The following is a 14,008-nucleotide window of genomic DNA, read 5'->3' as shown; positions in this document are numbered from 1 at the left end:
TATTCAATACACACATTTTCATCAATAAATGCATAACGCGCTGGCATTTTCAAAATTAACCCCCCTTTGATTTTTCAACTGTACCCATGCATGATAGCACCTAAGAGAGGTTTAATCTGAATTTTTAAGTTTCTGATCGAAAAAATTAAAAATTAAGGGGTAAAGATCCCAGACCTCGTAGGGGATGAGGGGAGGGGGAGGGCAGCTACCCTAAAAAATTTCTCTCGTCATTCTGAACAACTTTGCCATACATCACTTTTTGATCCAATGAGGTTTTGGACAAGTTGGGTACTCCCCCCCACTAATACCCAAGGGGGGCAACCCCCCTTTTCACCAAATTATTTTTTCTTCATTTACTATTGATCTATATAGTTAATTTTGAAATCTGGACGTGATACCACTTGATTATATCCATTTTGTCCCCAAAAATTGACCTTTTACAGGGGCTGATTTTTTTCATATCCCGAACAGGTCCAATATTTTTGATCCTTAAATCAGCTTTCCCCAACCCCAATTCATCGTTCCCCATCATTTTCAAAACTTAAAAAAATGAAATTTCTCAAAAAAATCGATTTAAAGAGGATGTCGTAAAGTGTAGTTGTGCCAAAATAAATTACACCTTGAAAATTGATTTTGCCAATATTTTCCTCATATTGCCTCAACGACTACCTATGCGCTCCCACTTCAAAAAGTTAGTAAATCCTATAAATTATATAGATGGTTTTCTTATAAGCTGCGCGGATGATCCATAAATGGTGAAATCGTTCAATTCAATTACTGAAATGAGAACGTCCAGAACTACCTAATAAATGCATCACAAGGATTTCGTTTTTCTCTAAGGTTTTTTCTCATTTTGGCTATATTGCCACCTATGAAGATGAGCTTCAAAAAGGCAGTAAACCGCATAAACTACTCTCAGAAAACTCAGATGTTAAAATTCAAAGTAATCAGAGGAAAATGCCGCAATAAATTTCCCCTTGAAAGTTGACTTTGCAAATATTTTCACTAATTTGCAGTGAATAGAATGACGCTAGTGATATATCATGATACTATTGATAGTACGATATGAATATCGTGCTATTGGTACATTTCAATTTTGTGACAACAACAATTTTTTCTCTTCAATATATTCCTTCAAATATAGAGCTCTATTTTGATATTTTAGATTCTACATTTGAGGTAAAATATTGCAGAAAAACTTTTTGTTGTCACAAAATTAAAATGTACCAATAGCACGATCATATCGAACTATCAATAGTATCATTGATATATCACTAGCGTCAATCTACGGCCACCTGGGAAACACATCCACAAGTTCGATTGGCTAATAAGCTATATACCGTTGGAAAGGGGGCTTCAAGAGCTATCATCTGGCAAAGTTTCATCAAAATCATAGAACTAGGTTGCTTGCAATAAGATTCGGAAGCCGATTTTTCTCACAATTTTTCATATTTCGGCCAAACGGCCACCGTAAAACGCCATCAAACCTGCCGGAAACTCCATAATTTATATACCATTCGAAAGGTAATTTTATAAGGAATCTAAAACAATTTGGTACCTCGGGTGTCTCCAACTTTTTTTCAACAAGTTTCATCTAGATCCAAAGTAATCAAATTAACACTGAAGTAAAACTCATTTATTCCATCTTTTATCCACCCAATAAAGTTGCGGAGAAAAATAATTCCACCCGAATCCATTCGTTATCCACTCAATAAATGGTGAGTGGAATCGAAATATTTTTCAAAGTGGAATCCAAAAAAGAGGGTCCATGAATGAAAAAATTAAATGGGGAGCACTTATGGGGAAAATAAAAAATACGTCTGGAGGGTTTTTTATGCCCTATCGAATGCCGAAAACCCGAACTCCCTATCTTTTCTGGTTTTCTCTAAAATCACTGAACAAACATATATATATATATATATCTTACTATTCCATAGCTTAATGTATAAAACTACGTTTCACATTAAGCAATATTGCCTTGATCTACTGTGTCGTGTTTTGCCAGCTAACAACTGTTCATCAAAGCGATCGATGCACGCGCAAACGAATATCATCTTTAACGTGTTGTCTCAATATTATCGTGTGGAGATAGATATATACAGAATGAATTAAGGCACATCATCGAAAATTAATACACTCTCAGCGAAACGTAAACAATCGATGAAAATGAATTGCATGAAGAACCAAAGAAACAAACACACGCAAAAACCACTACCGACGTGACCGTTTTTTTTCTTTCTCTCTTCTATTTTCGCGCTCTCTTCTTCGGTCGGTCTTTTTTTTTATTTAAATCACCGTTGATCCATGTCCCACACAAAATTTGATCGTAGTATTTTCTACAATTCATTTCGGTGTTTTGTCATTGACCAAAGCGCTATCGATGTTTTGCTTCCCATGGGGGGCTTTTCTCTTTTGTTTTCATAATTCGGAAGATGGGCAAAGGAGAGGGGGAGAGAGAGTGTCTGTGAGTGTTGTTTCGCCGCGTGATTAAGTATGTATACATAAATTATATTGTCGCTTTATTTACGATATGAGAAAATCACTCTAAAACGACAAAAATAACAGATTTTCGTACGCATTCGCGCACCAAACATAAACAAAAGAGACTTTTTTTTGCAAGCGAGAAAAAAAATTAAAATGTGAAATCAAGCGAAAAATTGAGGAAAAATATCGTGACGTAAGCATTCAGACGACAACGAACCCTTCAGACACTTTCAAGATCGACATTGATCAATCGATGATATCGCACAAACTAATGGAGTTAATTTATTTGAACAGGCCATTCCAAATGAAAAGTAAATGATGTTTTGTATGTAGCGAGTGTACGGAGCGTATATACGTGTGTGATATCAATAGTTTCATCATGGTAACCTTGTAATGCGATCACTTTAAATCCATATTCATTTCAAAAAGTCGCACATCGTGCATCGCATTTCAATTACATGCGCCTTTTCCCACTACAACACCTGCACCTAATACCGAAAACTCATTTACGAATCATCACCGCAATTCAAATAAAGTATCTCGGTCTCTCTTTCTCTATCTCTCTTTGTGTGTGTGTTTTTCTTTAAACCAACTATTTCAATACGTTCACCACACCAACCGTCAAATTATAAGCAATTTTCCTGTCATTCAAAACTGATTTTAACCCCCATTAAATTCATTTCTTACTCGATTTTCTTTGAAATGAATTTCAACACAAAGTATAGCAAAGGAAAAAAAACCAAACGATTTTCATTTCTTCTCATAGTTTACAATTCTCAAGAATAAGATCGTTTAAAAAGTCATAAAACTAATCCATTCATGTCATTTTAATTGGATTTCTTGCGAGTTTAACGTTTCTCTTTTTGAACGAATCAAGCCCGACACATCGAAAGCTTAAATGACTTTTGTGCTTCGGACAACGCCAAGAAACACACACACGCACAAAGAGAACTTTTTTTAGCGTAAAAAAAGAAAAATTAAATGATTACGCGCGGTACGAGGACTCATGATACAATACAAAAAAATCGCTGAAAAGGCTAATGAATCGGTGGCGAAAGAACATTAACGATTGTGCTCTGAGGGAGAGGAGAGAGAGAGAAGCACGCAAATGAACGAAGATATCACGCGGTGCGAAACTCGTATAAAACAAATAAACTCATCGCATTAAATCGCAACGAATGAGATTGTTTTAATATAAATTGATAGCTATAAAAATGCGTATCCTCATAAAATAAATTGTACACGCACTACAAAACACCGACCACGATTTGGTTGGCACTCTGTATGATGCTCTCTGCACCCAAGCGTGCGCGCAATAACTGAATAAGAAAGAGAGAAAGAGACAGAGAGAATAAGATGGAGCACAAATGAACAGCAACAACGAGTTTTGTGTAATTCGGTTTTATATTCTGTTTCGATGATCATCACGTCAACACCATCATTACTGTTTTTATTTCGGTATATAAATTTCAATTAGTCAAATTCAATATAAAGAAGAGAAAAAACACACACACACTGCATATTGCATAAAAGGGAGTTTTAAAAAAAATACCCGCACCGAAATCATATCGGCCCTTGTTAATAATTAATTAAGTTATTTTCGCTCAATCAGCGTTTTATTTGCATCATTTTTACGATTTCGTTACTGCAACCGCGATGGAATGCGCGCTTGTTCTTCTAACTGTTCAAAGTAACAATCAATTTGCATGCGCGTTTATTGCAGATCGCTGGAACTGTACGAGATTAAAATGTTGAAATTTCAGCAAGAATTGGTCGTTTTTGTGCAACTTACAATATATCAACGTGCACGTATTTTAGCCGCGTTTTTTGATGCCTCTTTCCGAAACGGCCATCGGAAGGGGCATATTTTTTTTGCAAAAAGTATATAAACAAATAATGCTGAAAGGAAATCAGGCACAGGCCGTGCCACAGTGTGATTTACAATTTAAAAAACGATCACTCTGGTACTCGTCTCTTATTTATTTGAGATGTGAGCATTCAGCGTACCATCGCCAACTTTAAATTAATTTATTTCATCCGAATTGTAAACACAGTGCATTTGCCGAACGAGAAAGAGAAAGGAAGAGAAGCACGCAAGAGCACAAACGGCATTAAATCTCATTATGGATTTATTTTCGGTTTTGCGTACAGTCAAAAATAAATATGGTGCATCAAAATGTTCAACTCACTCAATTTTATATTCGAGCTGTGTTCAATTCTCTTTTTTCGCTACCATATTCGAAAACATTCTCTCCTTCTGTTTTCCAAGCGGCCTATCGACGTGTTCTAAAAGAAAAAGTCAAAATCGACCTAATTTTTGTTTTATTTCTTTTCGGGCTCTTCCATCTCGAGCGTTTTTTTTCTGTTTCATTCCTGTTCGGTTTCTTTGGCTCGTACAAAATAATCAACATTCAAAATAATGAGTTTGAATACCGCTCGCCAGAGATTCAATGTGATTGCACATACTAGTGTCGGATGTACGCTGGTATTTACTTTGTTCAAATACAAACACATCGCGACATTGCACTAGACCAAACAATTGTTCGATGCAGATTGTCAACGCAAGCAATTCATATTGGCCAATATAAACAAAAAAAAACGTACGAATGCGTGGAAAAGAAGAGAGCGTCAATCCGTTGTATTTAATATTCGTTCAATGCTAATTGAGTCGTGATATGATGACCGTCGGATTTTGTACACACAAATTAATCTGTTTGCGTCTTATTGCACATTTGTATGCGTGTGTGTGTGTACATAAACAAATGCATCCGCGAAGGAAAGACAAAAAAGGCGAAAAGGAGAAAAAAACACGTAATAATGCGATGAAATTAGGTTACATCAGCAAAAAATAGAAGCGACCTCAATGAAAAATGATTATTTTCGTACAAACACTTTTTTGGTTTTTATTTAAACAAGACGCGGGAGAAAAAAGCGATTCTCGAACGAAAAAACAGAGACTACGCGCTCATTTTACGTCTTTTCACAAAGCGATTTTATTTAATGAAAATGATTTTTCATTCACTCAACACACCATCAACACACACCGACTGATAGTTTGTTATTATAATAATAATCCTCCGCAAAAATGAGTCGTTTTTTTTTTTTGAAAAAAAAAGCGAAAAAGATGGAAACGACAAGAGTGAAAGATTGCGGTTGCAATTTCTGCGGATGAATGGCATTCAATTTCAAAATAAACAATAACGGAAAAATCTCATCTAAAACATACAATTGTCTCTTTAAAGAGAGTCTCTTTTCAAAAGTATAAATCATGGTTGAACGTCACATGGACGAAATATTCGCACAAATACATCAGATGATATACATTACAGCACATAAAATAGTGTGTGGCGTTCCCGATGGCGTTATCACTCTGTTCCGTATAATATTTACACGCAATCGCGTCAGTGCGTAATTTCGATCATAACAGATAATATAATAATAGGCAAAAGAGACAGGAAAAATGCACGAGAATCGATCACAGTCATCAGCTATGTTGCAAATTTAGATTGATTACAAAATGTATTCTCCTCATTTAGAGTAGAAAAAAAAACAGCAACCGAAGACTTGTGGCTCTTGTTGTCGTTCCCACACATTTTCCAATTGAATGAAGAATAAAAAACACAGAAACCACGGAAAACGATATCGACGATCTCCATTTAAATGGGTTTCATTACTCATTATGATGCCATTCGATCAACACGGCGACTATCTAGTCATTCATTAAGTGCATCGCATCGGCAGAATTGTGCATTGTAATGTTTGCTAATTTCATTGATATGGCATGTGAACTAAACAAATATGTGATATGTGTATCTTTTTACGATGGGTTTGTTGTTATAAATATAATGCATATCCTTTTACCAAACGATAATTACAAATTGCAACAAAGTTACCATCCACATGACACGCCACCACAGTTGAGTCACACGCGCACACAAAAAAAGTGCAGCACTTTGAAATGATACCATTTTTTTTATTTTGAAATGAAACCATTTAAAATAAATTAAAACCGGTGAAAATAATTAATGATTCGAAAATAGATGCAATTGTCACTTGTCGTTTCTGAAAACTTCATCTTAATTTCGGTCGGAATTATGTAAATTTAGTTGAAAAATTGCTAAACCAATTAGAAAAAAAAACTGCAGCATGTACAAGTGACGAAATACGCGCTTAAAGTGTGTGGTAAACACCGCCGCACTGACAATCGTGCTCATGAAGAGGCGAAAAAGTGAAGGAGAGAGAATCAGAGCCCATGCAAAAAAGAGTAAAATTTAATTATTGCGATAAAACCGCCCGCCGGCGCCACGAATGTTCACAACAATAACACACATCTATCTGTGAGCGTGTGTGCGCACATGACTTGTTGTGTACAGCAAATCACAAATTCTAAATCGCAAATGCCTATTTGGTGTTTGTATTTGAAAAAAAAAAATGTTATTCCGCTAAATGTAGCCGACAACCAGAAAATATACATACAATGTTTTACAAAACTCGTGTTTTTCTTGTCTGCTCTGAAAAATGATGTACAAGTACTTGGCATGAATATTTTTTGGTGTGTGCGGGACTCGTCCTGGTCATGTTAAAAATTGAACTTTTTTTTAACCATTTGAAAAATAAAAATGAAGACAATATTATACTGTTGGGACTTATGTCTCCACGTCAACCCAATTGTGGTTTGATAATAATGAGTGTCTTCGCTATTTCTGTTTATGATATTGCTAAGCGCCACCAATTTGTGCATGAACAAACAAAAAAAAAACACCGTTTTTCATCGAATTGAAAAACATTACACTTGAAGTGTAATGAGACACTCACACCAGGCGCCCAGCTACTTTTGCATTTTTGCATTGCAATCAAACGCAATTTCGAGAGCGTATCAAGTGAATTTATTGAGTAAATGTAGGAGAGAAAGGGAAATAGACAGAGAGAGGAAAAGAGAGTCATCGTAATATAAGCCAACATTAAAAGCACATTGTATCGTAGGATTCATGATTCCCGCTTGTTTTGTAGCACAACTTCAAGTGAAAAATAATATTGAAAGAAAGAAAGAAAATAAAACAAAACGAATGGGAATAAATAACGTACTGAGATTCTTGAATCATTTTATAAATGAGTCACAAATCTTATTTAGGTGTTGTTATCTGGAATATGTGTGTTTTGCTGCTCGCACTATTGCAATCGAAATCAAATGACGATTGTGAATAGAGTGAAAAATAAAACGACGCAATCTAGTTGTAAATTTCTATCAGTTGGCATTTGGTTTTGATAACGATATTCGATAGAGACCGAATACGCAAAAAAAGCCTACGAGCTACCAACACACATAGTCATAGTCGGACGGCATTTGAATTCATATTCGTAAGTGTGAATTCATATCAACCTATGTTTCGTGCACTGCCGTGAAAATTGATAAATGCAATGAAATGGCAGGAAAGAGAGAGCGAAAGAGAAATAACGTGCATCGCATTCGCTGTAACGTGTAAATAGAATCTACACAATTGCATACAAAAGAAAATGTGAAAACATTTTGGCGCCAGTTTATTAATATACGAACTATTTTATTATACACTTGGAGTTGCCGCCTTTTTTCTGCAACTTCAGTTGCATGTGTATATGTTTTTTGTTGTTTCTTTTTTCTTCGATTCCAATCTTTTCTCACATTTTTATTTGTTTAGTCAATAAATGCACAAACACTTACACTATCCAGTTTCAATAATAAAAGTCAACGTTTCTGGTTATTGTTTAATTTTGTGTTATTTTACGCGTAATCTTTTTTCTTCTATTCTATTTTATGTGCGTCTCAAGATCTATTCAAGCAAATGCAAAGGCCAGCAAAATACCACAAAATGATTAGTATGATATTTTTTTTATTATTTAAAAGTAAGAAAGACACGGGACGCGAAGTGAACATCATCCGATCACATTTTCCAATGTGTGCACAACCTTTTAAAGCAAATAAAAAATATGAATGTCACTTTTATTGGGCTAAGCATTAAATTTTTTACGGCAAAAACACAAATTGAATGAAAAAAAGAATAGAGTGGTGAATTCACAGAAGCAACGACCATTTGTTCTCTCTCTCTCCTCTCTCTGGGTGTATGTTTAAATAATAAATAGGACATTTTGTAGTCGAATGACAAATATTCTAGCGATTAATTTGATACGATTTGCTTGATGTGTTTATACATATATGTTATTTTTTCAAAAATTTGTTTTTTTTTCTTGTTGTTGTTGCAGGTAACAAAACGACGACGAATTGTGGCTCGAGTCCAATGCAGAAACATAAAAAACGAATGTCCAAAACTTGATTGTGACGAACCTTTGCAGTTGCCAGGGAAATGTTGCAAAGTGTGTCCGGGTAAAGCAAACGGTAAGCCATTCTAAACATCTATATTAAATGCATGAAATATGGTTATATGCTGTTATTTTAAAATTCATTTCGTTTGGTTTTGTACACGGCGCGCACGAGCTGACACAATTTCATTTCAATTTTTTTTTGTCATTCGTCCTCCCAATTCTCGACGACTATATTTCGATGTAATTTGGCCGCCGTCACATTTGCGGTTTTATTTTATTTTCTTCTGTTCTTTTTATCTTTGTTTTTTTTTTCTCGTCTCACTGCATACGCATATTATTAATACAATTTAAAATTTATTGTATACGTCTGATGATTGATTTAATATGGATTTGTTGTGGCTGTGTGAAACGCACCATTTTCACTCTTAAGTAGCTTTTCCCATCTCTTTCACTCTCTTTCTCCCATCCATCTGTTTTAGAATCGAGAATGGTTTTTTATTTAGTTGTTAAACATTTCATCGTTTCACAGCTCGCAAACGATCGAGCGTTCATCGCACATCACATTGAACATTTAACAGGCGTCAATACAAATTATTATATAACCAACAGCGCGCGCGCACGCACACAATCTATTTGGCTTGCCTTCCGTGATCATCATTCGAATTTATAGACGGAAAGAGTGAAAAAAATACGCACATTCGATCAAAATAAAGCATATTTGCTTCAGAAATAGTACATAATGTTTTGGATATTTATTTGTGTTCGCTTTCGTCGTAACAGCACACACTTTTCTTTCTCCTTTTGATCGTCATTTTTGCTCTTTTTCTCTCGCACACTCACCAAAATTGACTGACATCCAAATGAACATGGCAAAAAAGTGGAAAACAAATCCTTTCCAAATGTGAAAACTATACATTTACGTCATGCCATTGAGTAAAATGGTTTTTATGCGATTTTTTTAACGGCCAATTTGCGAATTTGAACACATTTCCTTAAAAATGCGAAGAAAAAAAAAACAATCAAATAGAAGGAAAGTGTGTATTTGATGGGTTTGTTGTTGACCGCTCGTTTTATGATTTCAATTCCACAAAAATCGAATCTTTTCTTACACACACACACTCTATCTCTCTCTCGTTTGATATTAAAACAGCAGTCTGAATGTCGAAAAGTCATTGCCGTTGAAGCAATCGAAATGTTCTCATCACTAAACTACGATGTTGACAGTTAAAATAGCACATTTGCTGTGAGAAAATAACGTTCATAAATTGCCTACCAATTATTGTCAAATGTAGATTATCAGGAGATTTGAACGGTTTGAATATCTTTTCACGGTTGCGAAAAATGCTGATTGACATGCAGGACACACGGCTGTGCTATGCGATTCGATGGTTGAATGTGAGTGTGTGTGGACGTGTTTTTACAGTAATTTCAAGAAGAAAGCACGAATTCAAGACAATATCTGCCGTATCGTTGGCTAATTTATTGCATTTATGAATATAAAGTCAAAATGGATATAATTTATTGCTTTGAATTAATAAAATCCAACGGAAAATATTTTGACAAATATCATCATCGAGTTGAAACAAATAAAAAATAAAGAAAAAAAAACTCTCTTCGAATTCAATGCGACAACGTCGAACACTGGGCGCAACTTTTTAAAAAGGCGATTGAGATGCTTTTATTTTGAAATTTGGTGATTCCGAAAAAAATTCGACTCCGTACGGAATATGAACTGGACACATTCTGTATAGAATAATGAGTAGAAAAATGAAAAAATTCTTCCGCCATGAATGGAACGAACCGCAAAAAAATATTCGAATAGCTGATGTAGATATGAAAAAGAATAAAACGACGGCTGATTTCGATGGTATGTCATTTTAATTCGCGTTTATACTTTATCATTCTCACGCATTACTGTTCTATGCAATCAGCAAGCGATTCTCTTTTATTCGATTCAAGAAAATCGATATAATATGCTCGTGTCGGGGGTATATACGATAAAAATAATGACAATTTCGCACAAAAGGAGCGCACAAAACAAAAAATAATCAGACACAAAGATGAACATAAATTTTAATAAAATTACGATTCACACTTCGGCGAATGCAGACATTTGTTGAACGACGACGACAACAAGATCGACGGCATAGCCATACTGAGCGAAACCCAACCGAAAGAAGATGAAAAAGAGCACACGAAGAGCTGGTCATGCGTCTTGCATTTTAAATGAAATAAAATGGTCTATGGAACAATTGTATTTAAATGGTTTTGATCAGCTTTGGCATGTATGCATGTGAACCAGACGCGTTTCAATGCAAATTCGCTGACTTTAATGTTTTTCAGTGTCTGGGATTCATCGTTTCGGTAATCATCGATGCCTTCTAGATTCATTCTCCTCTAGCATTGAGACGATATGCTATTTTCGCTTGTGCTCATTTCGCAGCCGATTGTGTGAGGCTATTATCTCTTACTCATTCTTTTTTCCTCACACTCGGCGACCGCGGCTCTCTATCCCTGAAAGAACCTTCTAGCCAATGGCTTTATTCCGCATATAAAGTCCACAAATACACGGTCACATCACAATTTCAATGCGTCAATCCTTTCGCAATGGTTTTTAATTCATTGACAGTACGGTGAATTGGTTGATCTTTTTCCATTCTCGTTCGAATTATTTCGTTAATAATCAAAATGATTATCACACAATCCCTGTGGCAAAATGAAAAACAATCTGACATACGATCACACGCACACCCATGTGTCGAGTAAAACATAGTATTATATCGGTGTCTGTTTTCAAAAAACCGCAAATTCAAACTAAATTTATAATTTTCGCTAGGCCAGGAATAAAATTAAATCTTTTTGGTGTGGTTCGTTCATATATTTTTTTTTTCTTTGCACACAATCTATGGTTGGTAAGTGTCAGTAGCGCCAAATAACAAAATAATAATAATAATAATACGATGGCGAAATATCTCGGCCAAGAGCTTGATTTATTACACTTATCTAGTCAGTTTTAATAGTTTTACGCAGCGAGCTTTTATGTGTTGGCTCCAGATTAGAATGACAACCATACGTAAAAGTCAACGAATTTCCCGTGTTCGTTGTGATTAACAACAATGAATGAACGATGTTACAGCAATATTCTTCAAAACATCACCAACATATTATTCAAAGGCCAAGCAAGAGTGTGTGTCTTATCTAATTGAAACGCAATAAAAATTATGGACTGTCATCATTCATTTTTCTGCATAAAAAGCAGTGATTTTAAGTGTCAGAGCGATTGGTGTGCGTAATGTCTTCCAACTCCTACATATAACTATCACTCTATTCGCCTGAAGGCGACAGAGATTTTAAATGAGAAAAGATGCTTAATTGAAAAGAAGTAAAAGTGTTTTTTTTTTATTTTTTATATTTCTTTTTTTTTCTCTGCTTATTTTTCATCCGCATTCGAAAGTCTCGACAGCGTTCTGCTGTTGTTCTAGACGACATTTGGTGCGTAGTGTGTGCGATTGCCAGCTTGAAATGAGTGAGTGTTGTTGCCATTTGTGTGCGCTGTTGTGCGCCCGATAATTTCTCGGAAAAGTGGCCTGTGGGCGTTATTAAATGAAGATAAAGACATATATGATCGCAATGAATGCAACGAAAAAGTGGGTTTCATAAACAAACGATGAACGTTTCCATCTATTGTGAATGTCGCCACTGCTACACTGCCACTGCGCGTTTCACAGTTTGTTTTGTTTGGTCTTTTCTTGTTGTTGTTGCTGTTTTTAAAATATAGAGAAAGATGTTTCTTGAAGTGTCGATTTCATATAAATAAAACAATTCAACCTTCTAACCACGCTCATGCGACACACTCATATTTACCAATGTTGGAAATTTACGGCAAATGGTGTGCGCTTGATTTTGTTTATTTTGGATGAGACTTTTTTGCGTGGCATCCATTTGGCATAAACAGGGACTGGATGCTAGTTTGCTTCTCTATTTTTTGCGCTGTCTCTCGATCCACTTCAGTCGATGACTCATTTTCTCATGGTTGATTCTGTACCGTATGCCCAATTTAAATCGTTCAAAGAGCATTTGGCCATAGAAACATAGCACAATGCGCTAAGCACTGGCAAAAAGTGTGTGTATATATATTTTCACAAGCTGGCGGTTTTCCAAAAACTGTTCGAATAAATCAATTTTTTCGGCTTTGCTTTCTTCAAGCTCATCCTCTTGTCTCACACTTTTTTTTCTCTCGGCTTCTTTCACACATTTCATTTCGATCGAGCATTTTTATATTGCATTTTGCGCGTATTTCATACTCAAAACCGTGAAGACTTTCGACTATATCGTATTTTAATTAATTTCTTATTTTGAGTTGTAAAATGGCCGCGTGTGAGTGTGCGTGTGTGCAAACGCAGTTCGTTCGCAATTTATTTGTGTCAAAATTAATACAATAAAATTGTATTTTTTCTTAAAGGCGATCGCTTTCTCTTGTGCTCACGTTCAAAAAAAGCACGCTGTTTATTTGATATTTGAACGTAACACTTTTCTTGATTAAATTCGTTTGACAGAACAGTTCAATGCAAGATGAGAACTCTATCAAAACAATTTCCATCACAAAAACGAATACGTAAGCGATATGTGAATTTTTGAGAAACACACCGATTTTCGCCCAAGTAGAATGGTGAAAAAGCAAAACGTTACCGCACAAATCTGAATTTGACAATATGGAGCAAATTTATTTCATGAGGCTTGACGATGTCTGTCAGCGATAAAATAAACATTTTCTTTTCGGTAATTTTCTTCTTTCACGACTGGCTCGTGGCATTTTGTGCATAACCGCTCGCGCGAATATTTTTCATCAAAAAGATGAGTGATGATTTATTTGTCGCGTGTTTGCGATTATTTTGCATCGTAACATATTTGCCGACAGAAAGAACAAAATTGAAATTTTGAAAATATTCCAGATCAAACTTAATTCTCAATTGTTTGAAAAATATGCTAATAAACACGGCGCCTGATTCTTCTGATTTTATTCTTATTCTGCACTGCTGAACCAATTATGACTCATTCCCACTGTTGCATTCGTATTTTTTTTTTTTCGCATGTACGTGCCCAAATTTAATCCATTTAAATGTTAATTTCGTGTCATTCAAACGAAAAGCAAAAAAAAAAAGAATCACATATCCGACCGAAATTAAAACGTGTGGTTCAAATTCATCAAGCCAATGATGTGGCCTCC

General features: G+C 35.3%; 1 protein-coding gene across 6 annotated transcripts in view; it reads left to right on the top strand.

Moving 5' to 3' along the window:
- LOC116343572 (dorsal-ventral patterning protein Sog) overlaps positions 1-14,008 on the top strand; it is a 71,441-nt gene that overhangs the window by 51,414 nt on the left and 6,019 nt on the right. For all 6 annotated transcript variants that reach the window (XM_031771717.1, XM_031771719.1, XM_031771721.1 and 3 more), the window contains one exon: positions 8,722-8,854. In XM_031771717.1, coding sequence (XP_031627577.1) covers positions 8,722-8,854 — 133 coding nt within the window. The remainder of the gene's footprint in view (positions 1-8,721; positions 8,855-14,008) is intronic.

Source organism: Contarinia nasturtii, unplaced genomic scaffold (genome assembly GCF_009176525.2).
Source record: "Contarinia nasturtii isolate CC-2019 unplaced genomic scaffold, AAFC_CNas_1.1 Cnas_scaffold_1037, whole genome shotgun sequence".
Taxonomy (NCBI): Eukaryota; Metazoa; Arthropoda; class Insecta; order Diptera; family Cecidomyiidae; genus Contarinia; species Contarinia nasturtii.
Note: the sequence above shows the minus strand (reverse complement) of the source record. Positions and strands in the feature narration are given on the sequence as shown.